The sequence below is a fragment of the Seriola dumerili genome, unplaced genomic scaffold (assembly GCF_002260705.1).
Source record: "Seriola dumerili isolate Sdu_G_001 unplaced genomic scaffold, Sdu_1.0 BDQW01000349.1, whole genome shotgun sequence".
Taxonomy (NCBI): Eukaryota; Metazoa; Chordata; class Actinopteri; order Carangiformes; family Carangidae; genus Seriola; species Seriola dumerili.
This window is the reverse complement of record NW_019174604.1, coordinates 912,971-940,656: the sequence shown is the minus strand read 5'-3', so window position 1 is coordinate 940,656 and position 27,686 is coordinate 912,971. Positions and strand designations below refer to the sequence as shown.

Sequence of the window (27,686 nt, the reverse complement as noted above, 5' to 3'; positions counted from 1 at the left end):
CAAATTTACACCGCTGTTAAACACACTTAAGTCTCTTAAGTGACAGTTTCAGCCAAACAACAGAGCAGTGTTTACAGCACAGTGATGCTGTTTATTTAAAATCCACTCAGTCCCTGAGCCTGTTAATGGAAATGAGACTGAAGGTTTTGGAGAGTTTCATTGTTGTCGTGCGATTACTAAAACCTGATGTGATGAAACCATCTACTTAAAACCTGTTGAATCTGTGGATGAGTGAATCTGTTTGTCAGTCCGTACCTCCTCCAGTCGGTGTAATAGAGGTTCCTTCCAAACGAGACGAGAGCGAAGGGATACTGGATCCCATCAACGATCTGCCTCCTCAGCCGCCGGTGAGGATCCATACACTCCAACTTACGAGTTCCTGCAGACCAATCAACAAATCGTCAGCAAGGGAAACACGATCATGAAATCATCTGGAGCTACAGCAGCTCTCACAGAAGTTTTTACTCTAAATGAATCTGAGGAAGGTATTCTTCATTATTCTGACCTGCATCGGCCCAACACAGCTGCTGGTTGTCAGGGTCAAAGGTCAGACCGTTGGGAAGTCCCAGGTCATCTTTCACCAGGATGGTCCGGTCTGTCCCGTCCATGTTGGACATCTCAATTTTAGGCCCGTCTCTGTTCCAGTCTGCCCAGTACAGCCGCCTGAAACCAACAGAACCAAACCAGTTAGAACAAACTAGACCAGTTGCTACTACTAGTACTCAACGTTGTGACTGAAATACTGTTTCAGATTAATCAGTCTCATCACTCACCCGTATGCCGGGTTGGCAACGATGGGCCGAGGGTTCACCAGGTCGGTGTCAAACAGGACTCGACGCTGGCTGCCGTCCAGCTTGGAGACTTCCACGGTGTCTTTCATGGAGTCGGTCCAGAAGAGGAGTCGGGACACGTGATCGATGGCAATGCCTTCAGGACTCTGCAGCTCTGAAGACAGAAGGTACGGTTCACACTCTCAGATTTGACAATCACTGACTAGGTTTGTGATTAACCTTGGAGGATAACACCCTCTGGGTTCATTCAGGTGACTTCCAAACAAAGAAAAAACACTGGAAGCAACTTTATTATTGTAGTGTATTCAACTGTGGGACCAGAGACTCCAACTGCTACCGTTTCATGCAATAATTTAATAGATCTAGGTTTTGTCCTGATATGATTTGTCAAGTGTACTGTATCTGTACAGTACGTGTCAGATTTCTATTTTCACGCACTGAGATTGAGGTGGTCAATGGTACCTGCTGGAAGAAAGAGGTTAAAGAGTGGACATTATCAATTGAAACCACGCATCAACCTCCAGGGCTGAAAAATGAAGCAACACTGAAGAGACAAAAGCTGCAGTTCCTCTAATGACCACTAGAGTCTGGCTCCAACAGTGAGTCAGTCCCCATAGACTCCCATGTTAAAATGTCCAACTTTACAGCAGAAATAAACATGTTTACAGCCTGGTACAAAAACTGTTTTGGTCTCTAGAGATAATTTCCTCCTTCATGACACCTGTTTATATAACTCACCTGTTTACATTTTATTAAGGACTACAGTTATGGAGGGTTGAGGATGTGGCCTCTTTGATTGACAGATGGGTGAGCATATGCTCGCCACAAACCGTCATGGACCTAAGTCTCAGCTCCACACATACCCCCCCTCTTTGACCATATTTGGATTAGCTGGGAGTTAGGGGCAGAGTCAGACACTGCCAAGATGGCGGCTGTGGAGCAGCTCACTCTGAGCTTCAAAACTATGAACTGGAACTGTAGTTACAACACCTCTTGCATTAAACTTGTTTTTCACATTAAACACAGTTCCAGAGGACAGTGGTCTTAATGACCTTTCCTCTAGCGCCACCTTCAGGACAAATTTTACATTTTTGTCCCCACTTACTGTAGTTTGATCTGTCCAAAATTTTCATTGTTATGGGGTGTAATGAACATAGCCCCTAATTAGAGGGCCAGTAATTAGGTAGTACGACTTTTCGTCATGATCAAATAATCTAGAGCACTGGTTCCCAACCCGTGGGCCGGGGCCCACTGGTGGGCTGCGAAGGTATTGCAAGTGAGCAAATCGTGTGCAAAACAATTTAACAACAATTTAAGTACAATTGTAGAGAAAATTTTATTAATTAGTAATTATCAAAGCCTATCACTGTAATAAGCCAATGTTTGATTGATATTAAAATAAAAACTGCTCTAAGGAGACATTAATTGGCTTCCATTTTGTTACAGGCTTGGATGTGGGCCGCCAACATTTTTGAGATTTTCGAGTGGGTCAGGAGTTGGAAAAGGTTGGGAAAGATTTGAACGGCTGAACAACTACTCATGAAAGTTAAACTGTTGTGCACATTTCCACTTTCTTTGTTTTCTGCTGATGTGACTGTGCATTTATTTCTAATCCAGTGACGTCTGTTGTACCTTTAGTCACGACTGGGACAATGTCTCCTCCACTCAGACTGGCTTTGCTGATCGCCGGCCCGGTGATGTCGGTCCAGTAAACCATCTTCTCCACGCAGTCGTAGGCCAAGGCGATCACCACCCGGTCCTGAGAGGAAACACAGGAGGAGACAGATGGTTTCATTCATCTGGAGACGTTTTCAAAGAGTCTTTTGTCTGAAGCGACAGAGCATCAGCTCGACGACGCCGACACTGACGGAGAGCTCTGTGTTCAGCTGAAGTGCATTAACGCTGCTGAATGACTGAAGATTTATGGACTTCATGACAGAGAAGAAAAGAGTTCAGATGCTGAAATCTGCTGAAGAACAAACGGAGGATTGTTTCATTGTTTCATGATGAACAGTGACAGTGTGTGACTCTGTATGTTCTTCAACATCTTTACATACGAGGACAAAAACAGGAAGAAGCCAAGAATCATTTTTGTCATGTTCCAAGATCTCAGCCGTTATCCTCAGGCTGTCACTTTTTATTCCAAATTCATTTATTCATGGAGAAAATTTAATATTCGAACGGTAACGACATTCAAAATTCAAAATTTACGCTTTTAAAAATGACTACACTTCCCCGTTGATCTGTCAGTAAACTGAGCTAATCAATAAACATTTGCGACAAAGATACAAACTGCCTTCTTCTCCAAATCACAACAAATCTCAGGACTCACCCTCAGCCACAACCCAGGTGAGGCTGCCTGCTTTTCACCACCAGTAAGATAGCCTAGCTTAGCACAAAGACTGGAAGCAGAAGGAAACTGCTAAAAAAAAGGGTTGGTTACCTTTGGAGACCTGACATATATATGTTCTGAGAAGCTAAACCTTTGATTAGCCATGCTAGCAGCGTAGCTGTGTGGATGATGTATCCACCATTGTGGTCCAGACTATCTCAACAGCTATTGGATGAATTGTTATGACATTTGGTTCAGACATTCATGTTCTCCAGAGGATGAATCCCACTGACTCTGATGATCCTTGTCCAATACTTTGGTTTATGACCCAATACCTCCAAAACTAATGACATTCCCATCAGCCACAGTTGTACTTTGAGTTTAATGCTAACATGCTAACAGGCTAAACCAAGATGGTGAACATGGTAAACATTACACCTGCTAAATGTTCCTGTTTCTTTCATCGTCTCCTGGTTTATTTAAATAAGTAATAAGAATCCAGGATTTGATCAAAACTGGGATCAATAATCAGAATCAGAACTGAAGAATCTTATTTCTTGGAAGGTCGTTGGCAGGTCTGAATGTCGTCTGTTTCAGTCTTACAGGGATGTGCAGCAGAGGTTTGGCCTCCTCCTTCTTGATGTTGTATCCGTCCATAGGAACATGTTCGATTTTCCCGCTCTGAGCAAACAGCAGGTGTGTTCCTGGGGCGACGGGGTGAACGTCAGGACGCGGCGTCGGACCCACAGGAGGAGGAGTCACAACTTGGTTGATACCTGTGTAGGAGGAACGTTGTTGATTAATTGTTCTTGTGACTTAGATTTTAAGTGTCATGGTGTTCGGAGGACTGAGTTGACTCACAGAGAGGCGTGTTGCCGGGTCCGGTGCGGGTGTTGGGGATCTCCTGACCGTTGGCGTCCACACACCAGCACTGTCCGATGCTGACGTGACACTGCGTGGGCTCATAGGCGCCGTGGTCGTCACACTGCGGGACGTACTGACCGACGGCGGGCCGAGGGCGGAAGAAGGAGAATAAGCCAGGGGCGGAGGAGGCAGAGTCCTGGGCGCTCTCTCTCTGACGCTCACACTGGGTCTTCTCCCGCTCTGAGGACACAGAATAACAGTCAGAGTGAGACATCTGCAGAATCTAGATGTTGTTGTCATGAGTGTGAAGATCTCTGCTACAAAATCCTAGAAGTCTTTTTAGACTCTCGCCTTAATGTTGGTTCAAATCCAGTTAGTCTGTAGCTATGACAACGCCCCCATGAGGCTGTTAGTGTCACTGCACACCGTGGCGTGAGATGAAAGCCCCTTGTTACCTAAATTGAAAGGGTTTGCGCTGTACGGTGGCCTTTTTAGGACATTACACTCTACACTGTCAGGACTCTAACATAACATTTAGCAGGTTTATACTTAGTATGATGACATGCTAATATTTAGCATATTAGGCTGTTAGCATGGAAACATTAGCATATTTTTATTTCATCAGACAGTGATCGAACACCGCACAAATTTTTAAAAACAAATTAACTCCGATATTTCCAAAGTCTAATCCTTTGACATGCTAACATGATAACATTTAGTGTTTTAGCTTTTTAGCATGTCAGCACGCTAACATTAGCAGATCATGCTAGCATGCTGATAATGTTAGCATCCAAGATAACATTTAATTATAAGCGTAATGTGCTAATGCTTAGCATACCAACAGGGGCATGGTTGTTCGTTTTAGATATATCAAATCAGGAACTTCTTTTTATTTATTCAATTTTTATTCAATAAAGTTTTTTACTTCTTGTTCAATTATAAGAGTTTGTGCTTTAAACACTGATACAAGTTTCTTTTCCTCGAAACTATTAATTGATTAATCAATTTACTGCATCAATTAGCAGTTTAATTAGCAACTATTTCTGACAATTGATTAATTGAGTAATTTTTAAGCAAAAACACCAAACATTGTCAGCTTCCAGCTTTTCCCATGTCAGGATCTGATGCATTTCCTTGTTTTACATGGTAGTAAACTGAATGTCTTTGGGTTTTGGACTGTTGGTCGAACTAAACTGTGACATTTTTTAGCATGTTGGCCAAAAGATTAATCAGTGTTAACCGATAATATTGGTTGCTGCCTTACACTGTCAGAAAACTGCTTGATCTTGATCAGCTGTAATTTTTTAATCAACCTAATAAATAACCTGCACCACAGCCCCTGACACGTCTGAGTTTATTTAACTTTGTTTAAAGTTTTCTCAGTCGTGAACAGACAGATTTCGGGACGTGGCAGCTGCAGATAAACATGTGATTGAGCTGCGGAGAGAACCACAGATTAGAGACGAGCAGGAGGATCTTCGTCTCTGCGGTCACATCCAGGGGCCACGGTGACATCTGGAAGAGCCTCTGTCTCTTCACACTCTTATCCTCAAGGGTATCTATCTGCGAGACGAACCACAAACCAGCCATAACAATCGTGTCTGGCAGACAGCAGAGTGTCCTCACGGCAACACGTCTGCTCCCAACAATCAGCCTGAGACAAAACCACAAGAAGACCCCTGAGAGAGGGGATCAAAGACCGACTGTGGAGACAAAGGGAAACAGAGCTGCTGACAGTACGAGACGCTGTGACAAGTTTTGACAGGGGACAGTAAATGATGCCTTTCAGGGGCCAGGTCATAAAAAAGGATGAAAATATGACAAAACTTTGGTTTGGAGGAGCGAAGCTGTAATTAGCTCCCAGCTCCTGACACCTGGAATCGCTGAGGGAGTCTGCAGCTCTGGCTCGACGCCAAACCAAGCACACACACAACAACAACAACAACAACAACAACAACACACTCAGAGGTGCAGAACTCAACTACACCTGAGTAAGACGATCAGGAGAAAGACTTCAGTGAAATATCAGTATTTACAAAATAAAAGTCTAAAAGCAGTAGCTGCAAAAAGTAAACTCAAATATTCAAGATTATTATGATGATTTTGTTTAGGACACAAGGAGAGAAAGGGAAAGTATTTTATAATGGTTATTAAAGTTATAATCTGAAACTTTTCCACATTAAAATGTCTAAAAACAGCTAGACCTCTGTTCTATGTTCGTGTTGTGTTCTTACATTATGTTTCCATCAATTCTTAAACCAGAGAAATCTGTGATTTTAATCATGGTAACGTTTCATGGTCGCCTCTTGATGACATCATATCCTCTATGTGAATGCCTCTGTGTTGTTTTTGCCTGACAGAAGCTCAACATCAACATTCATCCAGTTTTAAGTCACATTTTTAAGATTCACTTTTTCCACCTCGGTGGTTTTCAGCTCCATATTTGAACCTCATGAAGGATTTTAGTCGTCGGACGTCTGGATCTGAAGTTATCAGAGGAACAAGCTGAGGAAATGTTAGACAGCTCAGCCCAGAGACGTCCTGTGTCACTGAAGAGCGTCAGAGCCTCTGAGGATCATTCAGCTGCTGGTAAAAACCTCCTGAACGTCTGGTTCATAAGTTATCAGAGAAACAACCAAAACAAAGGTTAACATCAATCTCAGCTCCGACTCTTCCCTGACTTCTTGTGTATCTGCCGTAGAGCGTCAACGAAACACTGATTTTTAAAGTGAAACTGTTTTATTCAGTGTTTCTACTGGTTTTAATCCCCTGTCTGTTTGTTGTGGAGGGGAGGAAACCTCTGAGGATAATTCAGCTGCTGGTAAAAACCTCCTGAACCACCGACACTGAAGGAATCCAAACCAGGAGAAGCTGACGACAACAACTCCCATGATCCCATGCTGCTTCACGGCGTCACCCAATACCGTCTTTTGTTCTTGGTTTGATTGAGAAGTTACAGACTTCATTTAACATTTCCATCTATCAATTCAAGAAACTGCTTAAATCTGCCTCCCTAACACATGATGTCAGCTCCATACGTCACCAGTGACCTGCACCTCAGGTTTCCTGTCACCAGTCGCCGACTCATCAGGACGAGACAGTTAATTATTCTTTAATTACTGTGTCTGTCAGTGTCAGAGCTCAAGGGTGATGAACCTGAGCAGATCTGAGGCTGCACAGTGAGATGAGCCTCAGCTGTTTGTTGAGTCTAACATGAATCTGTTTACACTCGTCTCTGTGCTCATTCCTGCTCTGCATAAGACCAGGTGTTTCCACGCCGCAGAGTTACACAGCTTCCTTTTGTGTCTGTAAAAAAACAGCTTCAGTCTGCGCGAGCGTCTGAGCGCTACAGTAACGCCGGAGTCAGTTACCTACCTGTGGACATGGGGCTGCACTGGAACCCGTCGCCGTGGAAACCAGGATGGCACTGGCAGCTGTAGGAGCCCTGTGTGTTGGAGCAGAAGGCGTCGCGGTGGCATCGATCCTGCTGACATTCGTCTACGTCTGAACAGACACAGAGAAACTAAGATGAAGACAAATATTATAATAATAATAATGATGATAAGCTTCATTTATATTGAACCTTTCACAACACAGTTACAGTATGAATGAATGAAATATGCATCTTTGTTGAACCTGCAGCTTCTGTGGTGACGCACCAACAAGCAGCTGCCGGTGTTTGGAGATAGAAATTTCTTATGGTCAATAAACCTCATTTACATAAAAATATATTCCTCGTTTTTGAGTAAAAAACGAGGAACGATTTGAACCTTTTATCTGGCCTTGAGATTTTTAAGTGGAGCATGAGCTGGAGAAGGTTGGGAAACGCAGCTTTACATTTTAACGACCATCATAAACTCTATCTTTAAGCTCCACGACCTCTAAGAGTCTGAACTCGGTCCGATCAGCAGCTTGGTGGACAGGCTCTGCAGAGACGTCTCGTCCTGCTGTTTCCTGTCCACACACACTCTCCTCCGGCCGAGCCGCGGGAACATTCTTCACTTTACAGACTCTCCGGAGCTGAAGCCCGACGAGGGAGGAGGGAGATGTATATACAAGAGATGAGCTGCACAGCTGTAAGGCAGGGCTCTGCATTTCCTGTCCAGGTGGAAGCATTTCCTGTCCCCCGGGGGCCCACAGAGCCGAGGAGAGGAGACTGATCCCCCGGAGAAACTCTGCAGGTCATCATGTAAAACTCTGAGTGACTCTTCACGTCTGTTCACACACAGACATCTCCCTCACATCTCTTTTACATTTACAGCCAGTAACTACTTTCACCTGTCAGTAACATTTATTATCAAGTCATGGAATGGTTTTCTTTATTGTTGCTCTATAAAATCTTACAAAAGATGCTTAAAGACCATTTAACTGCTGTTTTATGCCTGTTTTTATTACTGTCCATGTATTAATGTCTCACTAGTTTTGCTCATATTGACATGTATTATTATTACTGCTCATACATCACATTCTCACATTTTGATATTATTGTTATTGTTGCTGGTTATTTTATTATATAAAATAAATATATTTTCTTTTATGTTTATTTTGTATTTTTTGATGTTGTGACATTTCTACATACTTAGGTTTTAAATAGGTGCATTGGGCTTTTTGCCTCTCCCTGCACTGTATGCTGTTTGTTTTTTTGTTGTTTTTTCTGTGTATTTTAAGTTGCAAAATAAATAAAATTAAAAAACTAAATTTAAACAAACACTCCTCCATCCTTCATGTTCACACTGATGTTGGCAGAACTGGTTTCAGGTACTTTACACCATTTAAACGGGATGAACTGCAAACTGCCCACAAACTAGACTCTATCATTTCCCTCTGAACTTTTAAATCTTGTATTTTATGACTGTTATAAATGTTTTTGCTTATTCTTTGTTTCTTAGTTTCTTGTATTGTGGAGTTGTGTCATCTTTGTTGTTGATCGTCTCTTGTGACTGTTTCTTGTTCTCAGGCTGACGTCCACACGACTACGTTTTCATTTTAAAACTTTTTAAAACTCCTCCTCCCGTCCACACGACTCCGGTGATTTCGAGCACTGCAAACAGAAACTTTAGGAAATGTTGCTAGACCTATTTTATTTTGAAAACTCTGGGGTTGTATTTCATTGTGAAAACTCTGAAGTTGTGTTTTATTTTGAAAACTCTGGGGTTGTGTTTTATTTTGAAAACTCTGGGGTTGTGTTTTATTTCGGAAACTCTGGGGTTGCATTTTATTTTGAAAACTCTGAAGTTGTGTTTTATTTTGAAAACTCTGGGGTTGTGTTTTATTTTGAAAACTCTTGGGTTGTGTTTTATTTTGGAAACTCTGGGGTTGTATTTTATTTTGAAAGCTCCGGGGTTGTGTTTTATTTTGAAAGCTCTGTGGTTGTGTTTTATTTTGAAAACTCTGGGGTTGTGTTTTATTTTGAAAACTCTGGAGTTGTTTTATTTTGAAAACTCTGGGGTTGTGTTGTAGTCTGGACAGAAAGTGAGACCTTTGTAATCGATGAGGTCACAGCCACGGTCTCTCCTGAAATAAAGATTAAATAAAAAAATGTCTTTGCTGTTCTATAATTTCACTACACTTCCTGTTCCCGCTCTGCAGAGACATGTGGTACATGTCTCAGGAATCCTGAAGTTTCCTCCATGTTTTCCCGCTGACCTTTCATCTGCTGTCAGGATTGAAAACCTGTGACCTGACACCTGAGCGCTCCACAGTCTGTTCCTGTTTCTCTGGGGAAGGTTTAGTGAGCGCACATGTTTTCTTCACTGTGATTCACCTTCAAACAAGCTGCACACAAAGTAAAAGTTCAGATCAGACCTTCAACACAGGCCGCGGCAGCGACGCTGATACTGAGACGAGTCATAACACCGACGACCGGCCCAAGGTCTGCAGACGCCAACACACACGAGCTGATGAAGTAAACTCACCCTGACACACCCGGCCGTCACCCACGAAGCCCGGCAGGCAGGAGCAGAGGTAGGCGGAGCCTCCGGTGTAGCTGCACAGCGCTCTCTCTGCGACGTCACAGTCATGGCTTCCTCTCTGACAGTGATCCACAGGACGGTTCTCCACTGAAGGAGCAGCCAGAAAACACGGGTCACACCACGTGCAGCGTTTTATTTATATATTTATTATCTTTCATTTTTCATTATTTTGTGTCTGGTGCAAAAAACAAGACAGTGGTGAGGTGGTGGGGGAGGGCTTCAATAATAGGCTGCTGTGTGTGTGTGTGTGTGTGTGTGTGTGTGTGTGTGTGTGTGTGTGTGTGTGTGTGTGGTGTTAAGTGTTATGGTGTCCAGAGTGTTGGACAAAGCACAACATCAGTCTTTTGTCTCCACATCTCATTCACAGTCGCACAAAACCTTTATTGTTTCGGTCTCTCGGCGACTCTTAGAACATCTGTATGTGCAACAAGGGACTCTTCAAACAAAGGCACACACACAGGAACTATACACTCCGCCCACCCACACAGCTGTCAACACACACACACACACACTTTAACGTACCAATGCAGGTCTTTCCATCGCTGCCGAACACGAAGCCGGTCAAACACTCGCAGCGGAAAGTTCCCGGCAGATTCGTGCACTCAGCGTTGAGTCCACAGACCAGAGACGTTTCCCTGCACTCGTCAATATCTGCCAATAACACACCAACATGCAGATGAATGATTGATCAAGTCTCTAAAGAGTGATCATGAAAGTAGAAAAACCTCTGTTCAAGTAAAGTGTCTTAGTTTGATTTTAATTTCACATTGAAGGAGCTGTTTGTAAGTTTTCTACTAGTTTCTTGTTGCTTGACAAAAGCTTCAGCCGTCGTAACGTTTATCAGACAAAAGGTTACGACACGTCGTCTGAGCAGCGACGTCTTCAGGACAGACTGGAGGCTGCAGCAAGTCGCTGTCGGAAAGTGACAAGATGGCTAGCTGGTTAGCGTGCTAACTTCGATAGAAGAAAAGACGTGATAGAGACAAGAGTTAACATTTTCTATTTATGTTATTTCGTATCATTCTTCTTGTTTTGTGTTTTACTCTATTGTTTTCTTTGTAACTTTTATTCCCTTAAAGGGAGAATTTGTAATTAAACTTCTACACAGTGACTAAAAAAGTTGATTAAATTACACGTATAAATCTATTTTCCGTATGAATTTCACCACAGTTTCCGTGCGTAAAGCTCTGAGGTGTGAGGATGCGTTACCGTGGCAATAGCGTCCGTCTCCAGAGAAACCAGTCGCACATTGGCAGGTGAACTGGAGGCCTTCACCCGCTCGGCACACGGCGTTGATGTCGCAGCCGTGTCGGCCGGTGAAACACGGGTTCTGCTCTGGGAGACTGCCTGTCAGGAAAATCAAATACAAACTCCATCACTGTCAGAATCTTCAGAAAACCACCAGCCATAGATCCACCTGTTCCCTCTGTCTGAGCCAGGACGGTGACGTTTCCTCTGATCCATGTCAGTCCATCACTGTGTTCGGTGTGAAAGGTCCAACCTCAGAAGATCAACTCATTTTTCAGTGTTTTCTATTGTTTTATTGAACCGACGATTAATCAAGAGAATATTTGTCAGATTAATTGATAATGAAAAACACTTAGAAAAATGGGAAAGGTTTATTGGAGTAGAGGGCTGGTTGTGATTGTGTCGAGAAAATTTAATATCTTTAATAATAATATTTATTTTGCCTTTGTTTTGTTTTGGTTTCTTATTCAGTTTTTCTTTAATATTTTATTGAGGTTGTCGAGCCTGATTGGTTTTGTAATGTTATTTGGTTTGTTAAGTCTGCTGGTTTTTTATGTCATGTCATCCAGCCGTAGTTAATCGACCAATCGTTTCAGCACTTGTGAATCAGGAAAGTAAAATGACTCGACAGAGAGAAACTCCTTGTTCCCATCATGCAGCTGGATGTGGGAGCTCCATGTTTGAAGTTTCCTCCTCACAGGAAACACGACCCAGATGTTCCACGTTCTGCCAGCAGACTCCAGCTGGGTCATGTTTGCTTGTGTAACTCTGAAGCCCCGAGCGTCCCACCCACAGCCCCACCTGCCCTTTTACCTTTAACCCGCCTTTTTAATAAGAAAAAAAAAAAAAACGGGTCATCCTAATGCCCCTTCCCCCGATCTCCTTCCTGCTGTGGACTGCAAGTTGGTATCTCGACGACCTCCTCCTCTGACCTTTACCCCCTGCCAACGCTCTCCGAGCCGCTGCAGCTTGCAGCTGAGGAAATACAGCCGCTACCAACTGATAACTGTTTATCTTCCTTTGATGCGCCGCTGCAGACACCACGGCGGCTTGTTTCAGAGCATTCCTCCGAGTAACAACAAATCACTTTACTCTGACTCCGACTGTCCCCAAGAGACGACCAGGAGGACATGGACGTCACAAAACACTTTTTAGCCATTACTCAACACTTCAGACAAATGGTTCATATTTTCTATGGAGCTCTGCAGTTGTTTCCACTAACAGAAAGTAAAGTGAAAAACAGGAACACAATGGAAACAACCTCGTCATGAATCAACGTCATCTCTCTAAGTAATCTAATTAGGGATATAAAAAGAACTATTGTGACTTCCATCCCTTATAAATATGATCTGGTATCACAATGGTTGGAAGTGTGCATCAATAGTATGAGAAGAAAAGTGTCATTATTTATGAGATGAACACAGTCGTTCAGATCAGGGATTTAAATATTTGATTTCTTGCGGGTTCTTCTTTCCAAACCTTTTCAAGTTGGTTTTCCTCTCTCTAACATTTCATTGTGCGGAGGTGTTTGAACTCACTGTGGACGGAGCCGATCTTGTTGCTCATGGCGTAGCGGATCAGGAGGTTGCTGGTGTCGAACATCACGAAGATCTGGTCCACGCTGAGCTGCTGGGTGGACGGCGCCGCCCTGGTGGCCTCGTCGTGTGGGCAGCTCTGGAAGGTGACGGTCTGACGCCACTGGTAGCTTCTGGTCTCGACAGTGCCGTCAGGGGAGGTGATGGTGTAGTCGCGGTTGGAGGAGGAAGTGATCACTGGGAGAAGGAAAAAAAAACAATCAATACCTCGGCACGGCAGATTCCCACTGCACCACTTCATCAGTTTTGGTTTTCGTTGATTATTGCGCTTACAGTTTCTGTCGTACTGGTAGATCTCTTTGTACGGGTTGATCTGGACGGAGGATCCCGGCAGGATGGCGGGCACATGTCCCTCCAGCTCCGTGCTCACAACCAGGTGGTCGTGTTCGTCGATTCCTTTAAACTGCTGCTTGATGCTCAGACGCTCGTTTCCAGGCTGGAAGATCACCTCAGCCTGCCGGGAAAACACGCCACCTGCATGGACATGAGAGAAAACACCACCGGGGATATCGGGGTTCATGATCGGATGCCTTTTAAGACAACACATAACAACACGTATGTAATGCGTATTCTCCAAATAACTGAACGTAGCCTTTATACAGTCTGTTTGTGCTGTACAGCTTGTAAATTAGCATTAGCAACAACCCAGCCTGCAAGCAATCCTAATGGTTAAAAATCAGCATTTAACACAACGATCAACAACAACACGTCTCCCCACCAATCAGACTGAAGCCGTTCTGGTAGCCCGGCTGCTCCAGGGCAAAGGCCCAGCCGATGACTCCTCCCAGGGAGGACAGCGGTTGCAGGGAGGGGCCAACGCCTTCGGGGATGCTGCTGATGGCCACGTAGGCCCGTCCGTCATTGGCCACCACATATGAGTGCAAGTCGTTGTTAATGAGTTCTATGGGCGAAGGCGAGTTCCCTACGAACACTCGACCGTTCACCTTTCCATTCATCCTCTGTGGTTTGCCTAAAAAAACAACGCAGATTTGATGAGGAGCCGCTGATAGAGTGTCGTGTTAGAGGTCGTGTTGGGATGTTGTGACATAGTGATGACAAGATACTGATGGCATCTGACTTATAAAGTCCTTCTGTTCCACTCCTCAGTGTAAATTCTTATAGACAGTGTCTTTCATCAGTCTTTCTAGAAGGCTAGAACATCAAATCTGTGATTATCTGCTACTGATGCTAAAGACTTAAATATTCTGACAGAAATATTCTGTCGTCAAACGTGACTGGCAAGAACAATTAGTAGATACTGGTTTCGCCTGCAATATCTACAGGAACATACAACACACAGGACAACTAGAATATGCCAAATATTGTCTAGTCCCAGCTTTTTTAGATTAAGAATTGCTGGTTGTCTTTGTAGTGATTCTGAACCTGGAGATCAGGACCCCTGTGGGTTACAGGATAAATATGAGAGGCATCATGGGAAAATGAAAAAAGTTCTGCTATATAAATTTGATTTCTTATCTCCAATCTTTGCTTTTATTCTCTAGTTGACTCCCTAGTCTCGATTACACTCTGGTATCACTGTGGGATAACGTTAGTGTTTGACACAATCTGTCTTTGCATTTTAAGTAACACCGAAAATGCTTCTCACCTTCTGCGACACAGTCCTTCCCGTTACCGTAGAAACCAGGTCTACAGTGGCAGCAGTACCCACCGCTGTAATCCCGGCAGTCGGCAAAAGCAGAGCATTTGTGCCTGTTGTGGGCACACGTCTCCAAATTGTACGCAAACACTGAAAAGAACCAAAGAACGAAATCGATCAGCTTCACTGAAGTAAAACTGATTTAACAGAAGTTCTGGACGGGATCACTGAAGAAGATTATGATCTTTACCACTTTGTTCAGGATCTTTAAGCACAAAGGTTTTGACAGTTAGTGATTTACCATTCACATCCAGATCTTCATCTTCATCCACCACAACGATCTGGGGGTGCTGGGGCTGCGAATGGGGGGGCACCGGTTGGACTGGTTCAGGGTCAGGGTACCTTGGCTGGACTGGTTCAGGGTTGGTGTATCGTGGTTGGACTGGATCAGGGTCAGGGTACCTTGGCTGGACAGGAGAGTATCTAGGTTCAATGGGTTCAGGGATGGTGTATCTGGTCTCGGTTTGGTCAGGGTATCTCGGCTCAGGCTGGTCCGGGTACCTTGGTGGAACCGTTTCAGGGCTGGTGTATGTTGGTCTGACAGTCTCAGATTCAGGGTATTCTGGCTCAAACTGGTCCGGTTCTTCATCATCCGGTTTGGTATACCCAGGTGAGATGGTCTCAGCCTCTGGGTAACCCGGTTTGTACTCGTTGGGAGTCTCAGTTGGAAACTCCTCCTTTTCTTCTGGCACCGCTTCAGTTGTCGTCAACGTCTGGGTTTCATAGATTGAGAAGTCCACCTCCTGCTCCTCATCAGGTTGCCTTGGTAACATGGTCACAGGTGGTTCTGTGGTCACAGGAGGTTCGGTGGTACCTTTCTCCTCCTCAGGAAGGTTAGGCAGCATTCCGGGTGTGATGGCGACAAAGATTGGCGAGGCACCGATCTCGTACACCCAAACTCCTTTTCGTCCAGAGTTCGTCTTCCTGGTTGGATACAGGAAGGAAGAAGAATCAGTGGACGGTCCCAGCTCCTCATCACATCTACAGTATGTTCTTTACAGTGGAAATCTTAGGTAGTAAATTGCGAACCAATGGTATACTTGACTGCAAATTCTCTCCAACTGATGTAAGACCTTTTCAAGGGGTACAAAGACAGAAATTGAGCAAGACATCGGTCTACACAGGTTTTAACACCTTGGATAACAATAGTAACTTTGTGATGTAAATATCAGACTGAGACAGAGCTGTGTGGAAACTTCATGATCATTTCTGGTGTTTTGAAGCTGTAATGAAACAGTCTCTGGTTGACTGTTTCTGGAGAAGACTGATCTTTCGAAGGTCTCAGAAACAGTTTGATCCAATAACTTGTAATAGTACAACTTCTGGAAATAATGTTTATTGGTTATAAACACAACTTATCCAAAGTGTAATTTGATATAAGCATTGAAACGTCACTAGTTCCAATGACAACTGTTTTTATTTTTGGTAAACTTATTCTGTATATTACTTTCCCACTGTACTGAACATAGATGTAGATTCATTCACAGATAGCAAAATAAATCCAGCCCATACTTGAACCACATGTTTATTTTCTTCTTCCCAGTATATGCCTGGTTCACGGCCCGAATCAGGCCCATATACAGCACGACTGTAAGATGCTATTTCCACATCTGGACCAATGCTATCGCAGACACAGAAAATCTTCCGCCTGTCAGTCAACACCGGAGGATACCCGCTGGACTCTGCCCAGATGTGGACATATATGGGCCACACTCAGACCGAGGACCCAGCCATAGGTTGGACCAGAAGTTTCAATTTGCTATCTGGGTCTATCAATTCATTGTAAAGGTTGTAAATGACTTTTTGTGTATCTTATAAAGCACAAACATCACCAACTGTCAACCAGTGGCACCAGATTCATACTCAGCAAGATCCCGGATGGAGGTCTCTTCATCGGTGGTGGTTTTAAAGTACGTCCCCTGTGTGGTTTTCCAGAACCAGCCCGACACCAAGCCTTCACTGAAGCCGGCCTCTAGCAGCTTACTCTCACCATCGACTGACGTGGAGAGGAACTGAAGACCATCTCTGGGGTACAAGAGGATGGCGCAGGAGGACGACGCCAAGGAAACCACAACCAGCTGGAAGGTGTTTCTCTGAAAGAACAAATCAGATGTTGATGAGCAGCGGTTCTTAGTCATGGTTCTTGGGTGGAACAGTTCTTCTGATTTTCTATCCTGGCTGGTCGTTATTTTCAAACATAAGAGTAGATGCAGATTTATGACATTGAGCAATTGCAATCAGTCTTTCCAGTGCTGAACCTCGACGCAGCAGCGACCCAGAGAGTTTCTGATGTTTGGAGGAAGGTGGTCATGTGATAGAGGAAGCATTAACCATAAAGACAATCCTCTTATAAGTAACGCTGATATACAGATTTATGAATCGCTACAAAACAGAAACAACTCTACTCTAGCGCCACCATGAGGTGGAACAACTGTTGGATGTATTCATGTTCTCCTGAGGATGAATTGTAATAACTGTAATAACTAACGCCACCATCAGGTCAAAGTTTGAATTTGTTGCTTTTCATTTTTCCTTTTTATATTTATGTCCAAACATCTGCAAAACTAATGTTGCACATTAAACTGAAGACAGTGACCATGCTGAAGACTACACCTGCTAAAGATCAGCATGGTAGCACTGTCAATGTGAGCATATTGGCAAGCTAATGTTAGCATTTAGCTCAAAACACCACTATGCAAAAATCTGAAAAGCCTGTTAAAGTGAAAATGAACCTGTCTGTGCTTTGTGGTGGAAAGATTATGTGATACACGCCACCTTTCTGCTTCCTGAAAACCCAACATGGCTCACCTTGGCGTCCACTCCGTCCCCTCGTCCCGACGTCCCCTGGGCGGCCATGTTCATCCAGGTGACAATGAAGGCGCTGTTGGGCTCCACTCCTTCGTCTCTGGGGAAAGCTTGCCTGACGTGCTTACCGGCTCGCCTCAACACGTCCGGGCTGCTGTCCTGCCTGAAGAAGACCTTTCCCCGTCCGTCACTGTTGTCCAGGTTTCCCAGGAGGGCGGCCATCATTTTGAAATTGGCGGGCATCTTCCCCAGGTACTCCTTCTCAGCCGGAGGCTCGACCACAGCCACAAATCCATTGGTGTTAATCTGGAACAGGAAGTAGATGATGTTGGTTTGTTAACGAAGGATCAAACTTCAGTAAAATTCCTGTGGATCATGTTCATGTTCGTACGGAAGTTCATTTCTGCCACTTGAAAAAAAATAAAATAAATATACCTCCTAATTGTTTTTAAAGTAATATCTCATAATCATGAGAATAATTAATAATAAATAATGTCGTAATATAAGTATAATAATAAATAATAATTATGAATTAGTATGTTATACCCATGATAAACTGTGTTTACTACTTACTAATAATTATGACTTGATATCTCATGGTTATCAGAAAGCAAAATAAATACAAGAACATCACACTGACAACTTAGTTTCTTACAACTTGATCTGCTGGGAAAATATCAGCTGTGACCATGAAGGAATAAAGACAGACAGAAGAAGGAGGAGGAGAGGAGGCAGATGTGATTTGTTAACTTGTTTTAAAAGTCTGGATGTTGGAGTCAGACTGAGGAGTGACTGAAGGTCGGCTGGTGTTTCACAGACGGGAACACAGCCACAGAGAGTTCAGCAGGATCTCCAATTAAAACCTGCAGCAAAGGTTCAGGGCTCTCCTCCGGCTCGACCTCCCTCTGCAGCTCTGCTCGCTTTGTCAGCCCACAGGAATTCTGCACAACAACTTCCCATTCACTCAGAAGAAAAGGATCTCTTTAACACCATTAACTCAAATCCGCCTTGAACTGAATGCGAGCAAATGCCACAAGTAACTGTTTGAGGCCAGAGCTCCGTCGACTGTGACCGTGAAGTGTAACCAGAGTGTATCGTCTCTGTCCGTGGACTCAGACAAAACAGCTTCAGTTCACGTCTCAATAAGATTCTTTTGTCTTGTTCTGCCAAAGTGTCAGAAATATTCGTTTTCAGCTTTAATATCCACCACGACCGTTTCACTTCACATGACAAGACAGGAACTTATTTTTCTGTAAATATCACCAGTGTGAAGGAACCATGTGACACTCAGAGGAATATTTTACTAACTGTACAAAACTGCAACTAACAATCATTTTATTGATGAATCATTAATTTAGACCCAAATATCTTGTTTTGTCTGACAAACAGCTTGAATCCCTAAAATTCAGACCTATATTCAGTTTACAATCATGAACATTAAACTCACATTTCAGAAGCTGGAACCAGAAAATATTTGACATTTTTTTATTTGAACAATTCATTGATTATTATAGAATATTTGCAGATTAAGTTTCTTTGGATTTATTGTTTCAGCTTTATAGATTGTAAAACAACATAATGTGATGAAGAGAAAACAGAGAGAGAAGTGACAGAGACATAATATCATAATAAGGAGGATTTGTGTCGTCAGGTTTAATGAAGTGAAGCATGAAATGAAAATAATCACTATTAAGAGGCAACTGATTTATTTATTTTTTTCCAGTATAATTTTTCAAATTTCTTTAAATCTGTGAAAATAGGCCCAGAGAGAAAAGTGAAAAGAATTTTTGTTTTTTTTGTTTTTGTTTTTTTTTAGGTAATTTTTCTATTTTTTTCTTTCTTCCCTATTTTTTAATCATCTTTCAGGACCTGGATCAGAGTTTACCTCTGTAGTATTATATATATACTGTAAGTATTTTTATATGATGGTATTTCTACTTTAACTAAACTAAAGGGTGAATGCTTCTTCCACCTCTGGTTAAATGATAAATAGCTGCCTGCTAACACTCCGTATGTAAAGAACCAGTTTTTACCCAGAAGCCACTGGGGTCAAATTAGTGTGTTGAAGTCAAGTCTGGATTAACAACCAGGAAAAGGAGGAAACTGCCCTGAGACTCCAGAGACTGACTTTGCCTCTAAATACAATATTAAGATGTTTATTACATGATTAGATGTTGTTCTGTCTGACACAGCAGACACCTGGGTGCAGGTACTGATCCAGAGAACTGGTTCTGGGGCTCGATGCAGATCATAGAGAAGCTGCCGTGTGAGCTGAACCTGATTGTCACCTGAGTTCAAACAAAACGACAGAGGCAGCACTTAGTGAACCTCGACCCTCGGGGCTTCAAACTGCTCTGTGTTTGTGAAAATGACACTGTTAGCAACGTGCTAATGGTTTCAAAATGGCTGCTGGTTAATGATACCTGTTGCACAGCTACCTGAGGGGGCGGGGCTAAGAGGAATGTGATGTCGTTCATGCCAAACTTATTAAAACTTCATAAAAAGTTTGGAGTGAACTTTAAGCCAAACCAGAGTGTCGTTAATATCCCATCAGGCTTTGCTGCTCAGTGGGAACACAGCAGACAGGCTCCACGCTGCTCCTGTTATTATTTACTGAAGGATTATGGGACCATGTTTCCCAGAATGCCACACATACTCAGATGGTTAATGTTCGACTCAGGAGGCCTCTCAGAGGTGAACAGACACAAACTGCCATGTCTGACCGTAACATACAACAAACCTTCAACACATGTTGTTTGTTTCTGCTGCAGAATGTGAAGGGAAAGTGTAAAGTTTGACTCTACGGTCGAATAATATGTTGAACTTTATCTGAGCTTCATGTCTTTGGATCATTTCTCTGACACGTATTCAGTCAAATGAGACTCTTATATAACGACCAAATGTTTCCCTCCACCTGTGTAAACACACATCTGCTTCAGTCAGCATCAACACGCTTGTTTTTTCACTACAGAGCCTCGTCCAGCTGAAACAGAGCGGCCATGTTTCACACTGAGAACGTTCAGTTCAACTAGTTTTAAGGTTCAACACAGAAGCTCCTCAAGCTGCAGCAGCAGAGGAAACCTTTCCTCAAAGTGTCTGTCATTTATTCACTGCAGTGAAGTTTCTTAGCAACTTCAAGGTGCCACTTTCCCAGCATGCACCGGGCATCGATGTACCAGAAAGACATTGGACTCTAACGACTCTAACGTTGGACCGACGTTAAATTTCGGTTGAAAATGAAAATCAGGTCGACGCTAAAACCCAACGCTGGTGAAGTGACACTGTGACGTTTAGCAGACGTCGTCTTTGCCAGCAGCTGTTGTTCACTTACATTCTCTGTTTTAATGCTACAACTGCAGAGGAGACAATCTACTTCCTGTTTACACCGGATCGCACATGTCCAGTGTGGTGAATGGTCATGTGATGTGTGTTTTCAGGTGTGTTTGTGTGAACGTAGAGTTTAGCAGTTATTAAACCAAGGTTAATCTGAGTGTCTCTAAAGGGAAAATGATGGTTTGACCAAAAACAAACCACATGATATTTGACAAACCGAGCTCCACCGTCCCGACTCAGCCGACTGGTTTCATTTGAAGATACAGAATAATCCATGTCCGAACAAGAAGAAACAAATGTTCAGAAGCAGCAAATAGTTCAAAGGTCAGAGCCTGAAACCAGATGAAAGAAGCTTCTCTGAGACTCTCAGATGATGCTGCGACATGGAAGAGGTGAGGAAATAAGAGACAAAGAGGAAAGCTTTCTTGCTCGAGTGCCTCTGTAAAGCCTGGAGTGCCCCCCCCACCACCACCAACCTACTCCACCCCCTATCTTGCCTCTGTGGGTGAAAGGCCGAGGTCTACCAGCAGGTATCCGACTTCACAGACAGAACAGACGGCAGATCTCAAGATAAACACATTCCCAGAGGACAGAGGACGAGGACGGAATCAGGTCTCCGTCCACTCTGAACATAAACATTTCTTCTTCATGTTCATCATCAGCTACGTAGAGTTTGTGCCTTTAACGGAGCAGAAACACGTTAAAAACACGTGTTAGAGGATCAGCGGTGAAGTCGTTCATATCGTAATGTTCAAATCTTCAAGAACAGATTCATCCCGACGTTGATTCACAAACAGTTTATAAAAGCTTCTGTTTCAGTTCCGATAATTAGAGTATAGAGACTAAAGTTGAAGACAAAGACGAACCAAAGCACATATCTTATCCATTTACTAAAAACCAGCCTGTAAACAGAAACTTAACAAGATAAAAACTCTTCTGATTGGCTGACTGTTTTCTGAGTGATCCAATAAAAATATAGCAGATTTCAGGTAAAAACACTCAGAGAAACCAAATCCTGCAAGGTTTGGATGGTGGGTCCAGGTGGGCGGGGCTTGGTGACTGTTTTGTTGTGACATCACAAAGTTCCAGAAGTCCTGACGGCTGGTTTTAAGGCTCAGTTTCTGAATACAGGCTGTGTGCATTTCTCTGTGGACTGAGGCTTTGATACTTTCACAGTATTAATATAGAAGCTAGAGCTGATCTATAATCACACTACACATGGACACAGACCTTTACACTGGAGGAGCTTTAAAGGCAGCGACTGGAGAATACACCGACTCCAAACACCAGCACAATAATTTGCTTTTTCTTTCGCAGACTTTCGTGAAATTTAGTGAGAATTTTCTAACGGCTGCCTGGATGGAAGGAAATCAATCTAAAAGCTAATTTTTAAATTCATCAGCAGGAATGTGAAGCAGATGTAAAAGTATTTAACAGGTTAAAACTTGAAAAACTAACGGTGAACTAAAAAGGTACATGTAATAATACATGTGTTGTTTAAAGAGTGAAATCATATGTGTTCCTCTGATGGAAACTTGCCAGGATGTCGCTGACATCACACATGTCCGACCCCTGAGATCATCATTATCAGTGTGAGAACAGCGGAGGGAGGAAACACTCTGAGCGCTGCCATCTGGTTTTAGAGGACAGATGTCTCGCGTCTATACGTTCCAGATGTGCCAACTCCACGGGGACGCGCCGCTTCCTGTCAGAGATGGAGCGTCGTACGACCGGAAAAACCTCCGAGTGAGAGGAAGAGAGCTGGAGCGGAGACAGGAGATCTGACTTCAACCTTTCAGTCCTCAAGTTTCTTTAAATGCAAAAGAAAAGGTGAGGAGTGTCACCGGAGGACTGATAATTACTGGGGAGGCACAGACCAACAGGGTGTCATTCATTCTGGTGGGGGTGGGAGGGGGTAGGAAGAGACACTTAAAAGGGGGGGAGGGTCCTTTATAGACCACAGATTCACAGCAACCTATTAGAGCTTCACACTGTGAGAAAATCCAGCAGAGGCTGAGGGACACCAACAGCTGACGTTTTACTCTGAAAATCCCCATTATTGAGCAAGGACAGTTTTTTTTTATACAGCATGGGAATTTAAAGGGATTTACATACTGCAAAAGAATAAAGAACAAGAATAAGAAAAAACACAAGAAGGAGTAATAGAAGAAATACATAAAATTTGATTTTTAAAAAGGAGCATTAAAAAAGCAGCGTAATAAAGAAAGATTATTAAAAGCCACGGACTCATGTTCTGTAACAGACTCGGGTTCTTCAGACAAACATTATTAAAACCCAGACAACTTTAAAATCTAGTGGAGAACCCAAAGTTCCCAAAAGTACCAAATATTTCAGGCTGAATCTTGATAAAAGTGGATAAAATAACTGGATGTGCCCACCAGCTGTAGTTCCTGCTGCCCCCTACAGGCTGAAATGTTCCTGCTGAATAGAATTTTTTCGCGGTAAAAAAAACAGCTAAAAATTCAAACATTTATGATAAAAAATGCTGAAAGATTGATTCATGACTTCATCTGGGCTCCAGCTCATTAAAAACTCTGCCACTCAGCGATTAATCATCATCATTAATCAGTCCAGTTCAGCTTCCTGTTACATTTAGAATTGATTTAAGCTCCTCCTCCTTATACACAAAGCTCTTAATGGGCGAGGACCAATCTACATCGCTACGGAGACATTCAGTGTTGGTTTGGCTGCACGTGAGATTTAATGACGAGATGAAGAATATAAAATATCACCAGACTCTAAGTTTTATGTCTCAACGAGCCACAGGGACACGAAACTGTGAAGAACCAAAAGCTGGTATCAGAAGTCTGATCTGAACCACATTCATTTATTCTTTTATGAGACGGTTTCTGATTTATTTATTATTCAGACCAAGTTCTTGCCCAGCTGCTTGTGTTTGGATGTCGGACTCTAAGTAAGGTCGTCTCGTATCGGCGCACAAACTCGTATCTTCTCAACAATAATGCACAAAGTACCGGACGAACAGATTTAACCAGTCAACTGCTTGTGGGGTAAAACCAACAGGACACATGACATCCATACATTTCCTGTCCCTGGGGGTGAACACTGTTTAACTGATTTATCCTCCAACAACAGCAGCGAATCACATGCCTGCGCTGCATTAAACACGTTTGGCCCTCGGCGTCTGAAATAACGTGAAACACGAAGGCGACCGGAGCGAGACCTTCACCGCCGAGTCCCGTCAACTTCCTGTGGAGACGCTGAGATCTGTGTGGTCTGAGGCCTGTTGTCTTTAACTGGGGGGTGGAAAACAAATGGTGGAGTGGCGGAGACAGGGAAGAACAACAGTGGACGTGAACGCACCGGGGCGTCGGGAAAGGTTCAACGACCTCTCAGCAGCTTAGAAAAGGTAGTGAAAAGAGAACCGGCTCTACAGGTGATACCGCATCAGATCCACTGTCTCTGATGAAGTCAGCTGCTCTCTGACGACAGGTAGAGGACGGAGGCTTTTCACAGCTGTTCCTCCGAAAACAGGCTGCTACTGTGAGAGCGGAGACGATGAGCTGCTGATTCTCTGTCGGTTCATCACCGCCAAAGACTCCTTTACAATCGGTTTCACACGGTCATTTCATACGTTTTCATGATACAAATATTGATTACAGCAGCTTTAACTCTTCAAACAAACAATTTATCAAGTTCCTAAAGGGACCAGACTTGAAGTCTCCCTCGGGTTCAAACCACATGAGGCTCTGTTGAGAAGTTTACCCAGACTTTGTGGCGATACGGACTTGATTAGCATTAATAATAATAATTTTTTTCATTAATTGATTAGTCGATTTGTTTAGAAAAATGCCTGTTTGGTCCAAGATGCAAAAATATTGACTTTACCATCAGATATGACAAAGAAAAGCTGCAAATTAGAAGCTTTAACCATCAAATGTTTGAAACTTTTGCTTGAATAATGATTGAAACAATTAATTGATTATCAAAATAGCTGCCACTTTATTTCCTGACAGTCCTCTAATTGATCATTAAACTAATCGATGCAGCTCTAGTAACAGCAAGGGGTGTGATTTTAACACTTCCTGCCACCGATTCTCAACACTGACGAACTGACGAACTGACGAACTGACGAACTGACGAACTGACGAACTGACGAACTGACGAACTGACAGACGCTCCGTTTGAACTTCTCTTTGTTTTGGATCAATTATTTTCTCAATGAATCGATCAATCATTAAGTTTAAAAAATGTTTTTTTTTTAAATATAAAAATGCCATTTACACTTTCTCCAAGCGCACTGTGACTTTAATGAACTTGTTTTATCTGAACTTTATAAAAACCTGCAGTTATTTAATTTACTGTCAGATATGACAAAAATAAATGAACATATTTGAGGCTCCGGGAAAAACCACCAGGAGTTTACGTTTAATTCTTTTCTTCTTTCATCTCTGAAGACGATAAAATCAACTCCAGTTAAACTGAAGGTCGGAGACAGAAACAGATCTGAGTTTAACTCCAAGTGTAAATGCTCCAATCAGGATTAGCTGTCACATGACCTGAGGAATGTGTGTGTGTGTGTGTGTGTGTGTCGGCTGATAAAAGGCTTATCTTTGTTGGCTTTTAATTGACTCACATTCCAGCCTCTGTTCACATACTTAACACCTCAAACCACACACACACACACACACACGCACACACACACACACAGACACACATTGATCTGAAACCAAAGCAGCAGGACTCTTATTTTGTAAACAGTTTTTAAATGTGTGGGGGATTACGATCCAATAGAAAACCTTCAGGTGTAAACACACACACACACACACACACACACACACACACACACACACACACACACACACACACACACAAACACAGAGCAGACAAAGATCGAACTGACAAGACAGTTCACTTATTGATTAGATCAATCAAACGTGTTCACAGCTGAAACATTTGAAGCAGCTGAATGAAGCTGAAGTTTAACCAGTGAAAGGAGGTGAAATCGTCTCAGTGGAAGATTGAACCACAAACATCAGATGAAGTGACAGTGAAAAGGAGGGAAATCCAAACATCACTTATAAAAAAAATGTCCGCCTGAATATCACAGCTGTTAATGTAAAGTCAGCTTCTCTTAATTAACAGAATTTAACAACAAACTCCCTTGAAATCTACTTTAATTTTACTGAGGAGTCACATGCTCTTTAACAACCTCAGCAGAGTGATGGGATTTAAAGGTACGACAAGTCATTTTCTGCCTCCAGGCGTCTCTCAATCAAAACAATAACAAAAGACGGAGACGTCATGAAGTAGCGTGGGATCATGGGAGTTGTTGTCTTCACCATCTTTAGCGTCATTTTTATCATCTTCTCCTGGTTCGTTCAGTGATTCAGCAGCTGAATTATCCCCAGAGGTTTCCTCCTCTCCACAACAAACAGAGCAGGGGATTAAAACCAGTAGAAACTATTCATCAACAGTTTCAAGCTAAAAATAAGTTTTTCTCTGATGCAATTCAGCATAAAGGAGCAGCTGGGAGCCGAGCTGCCGCTAACATTTCCTCTGATAACTTCAGATCCAGACGTCCGACGACTAAAATTCTTCATCTGGTTCAAATAACAAGCTGAAAACCACCAAGGTGGAAAAAGTGAATCTTAAAAATGTGACTTAAAAGTCCATTTGTAACTAATACACTGAGGAAAACGAAGTTTTACCATGATTAAAATATTAGTATTATTAGTATAAAGTAGTTCTAGACATTTTAATATGGAAAAGTTACAGATTAGAACTTTAACTTTGGTCATTTTGTGATCAAAACTCAGTCATTTTACTTACTAAAGTTATTTTCTGTACATTTCCACAGAACTTTGATTGAGGTTTAAAGAGATTTAAGGGTTTAAATGAAGAGATTCTGTTATTTTTTTGTCAGTTTTAACTTTCATCACTGGTTCATGTTGGTTATCAAGTGAAAATATTAATTATCTGCTTTTTGTTTTTCATGTTGTGAAGCTGAGAAATCTGTTTGTTTTTATCACTTTGATAGTAGTTTATTTTTTAACTTTTAATCTCTGGACACATTTGATTTCCCATTATTTTGGACATTTTATAATTTGAATGATAAACGACAGAAATGTTAAAATCTAAACTTATGGCGAGTTTTACTTGAATTTCAGTCATTTTAACTTGGATTTGGTACTTTGTTATACTTATTGTTTGTTATAATTTATTATTTTATTTCTGAAATACTGGATTTATTTGTCTTATTGATTGTGTTTAATTTGTTGTGACTCTGATCGATAGTTGATCAACTTTCAGTTCAAACTGATAGAGATGATCAGTTTTGAGGATTTTGACAGAATTTTCTGTCCCACTCTTTTCACTGACTCTTCTTTCATGAATGAACCTGGCGGTTAAATTTTCCCTCCTTCCCGTTAAACACACCGACAACTGGACGTTAAACTCACGTAAACTTTGTCGACGGTGTCGCCGAAGAAGAAGAGAGATCCGTTGAGGGGCAGCCCGGCGGTGGAGTCCGAGCCGGGCGGCAGCGACAGGTCTCCGGCTTCTTCTCCGAACTCAAACAGCTCCTCCAGCTCCAGAGCCCGGGTCAAAACACTCAGGCTCAGCAGACACGACCAGACCCACGACCAGCTCCGGGACCCGGGACTCATGTTTCACCCTGATGTTCCACGGACACGGTCAGACCAGCGGTGTTCCCCAGTGAAGAAAGCCGGTTAGGAGGCGAGGAGAGCGGGCGACACGAGCAGCCGATACAGCGGCGCACAGCTGTGGACTGAGGGAGGAGGAGGAGCGGGGGAATGGATGGGGAGCAGCGGGAGAAACACCCCGGGGGGGCTTAAGTAACAACCAACGACTTCCGATATCTTTCAAAATAAAAGTGTTGAATGTAAACAAAAAGAAATTGGGCCTGAGGTGTTAGTGGAGGAAGAACTCAGAGTAAAAAGTAAAATATTTCCCTCTGAAATGACGAGGAGCATCAGAATCACATTTGTTGCCAAGTAGCTTTTCACACAGGAGGGATTCAGCTTTTGTTCATTACAACAAACATTGTAAGAAGAAAAATGAGAAAGATAAAGCAAAGTAAATACT

At 42.7% G+C, this 27,686-nt stretch overlaps 1 protein-coding gene across 1 annotated transcript in view; it reads right to left on the bottom strand.

Moving 5' to 3' along the window:
- Positions 1-27,247, bottom strand: part of LOC111232939 (nidogen-1-like) — a 34,032-nt gene extending 6,785 nt beyond the window's left edge. Inside the window, exons 1-18 of the mRNA XM_022760647.1 lie at positions 27,041-27,247; positions 17,268-17,570; positions 16,323-16,552; positions 14,701-15,383; positions 14,409-14,549; positions 13,521-13,772; positions 13,076-13,276; positions 12,746-12,979; positions 11,169-11,306; positions 10,482-10,610; positions 9,903-10,046; positions 7,363-7,491; positions 3,985-4,227; positions 3,727-3,899; positions 2,424-2,550; positions 774-945; positions 506-663; positions 256-379 (exon numbers count right to left, since the gene is read on the bottom strand). Coding sequence (XP_022616368.1) covers positions 256-379; positions 506-663; positions 774-945; positions 2,424-2,550; positions 3,727-3,899; positions 3,985-4,227; positions 7,363-7,491; positions 9,903-10,046; positions 10,482-10,610; positions 11,169-11,306; positions 12,746-12,979; positions 13,076-13,276; positions 13,521-13,772; positions 14,409-14,549; positions 14,701-15,383; positions 16,323-16,552; positions 17,268-17,570; positions 27,041-27,247 — 3,788 coding nt within the window. The remainder of the gene's footprint in view (positions 1-255; positions 380-505; positions 664-773; positions 946-2,423; positions 2,551-3,726; positions 3,900-3,984; positions 4,228-7,362; positions 7,492-9,902; positions 10,047-10,481; positions 10,611-11,168; positions 11,307-12,745; positions 12,980-13,075; positions 13,277-13,520; positions 13,773-14,408; positions 14,550-14,700; positions 15,384-16,322; positions 16,553-17,267; positions 17,571-27,040) is intronic.
- Between the last annotated feature and the right edge of the window lie 439 nt (positions 27,248-27,686).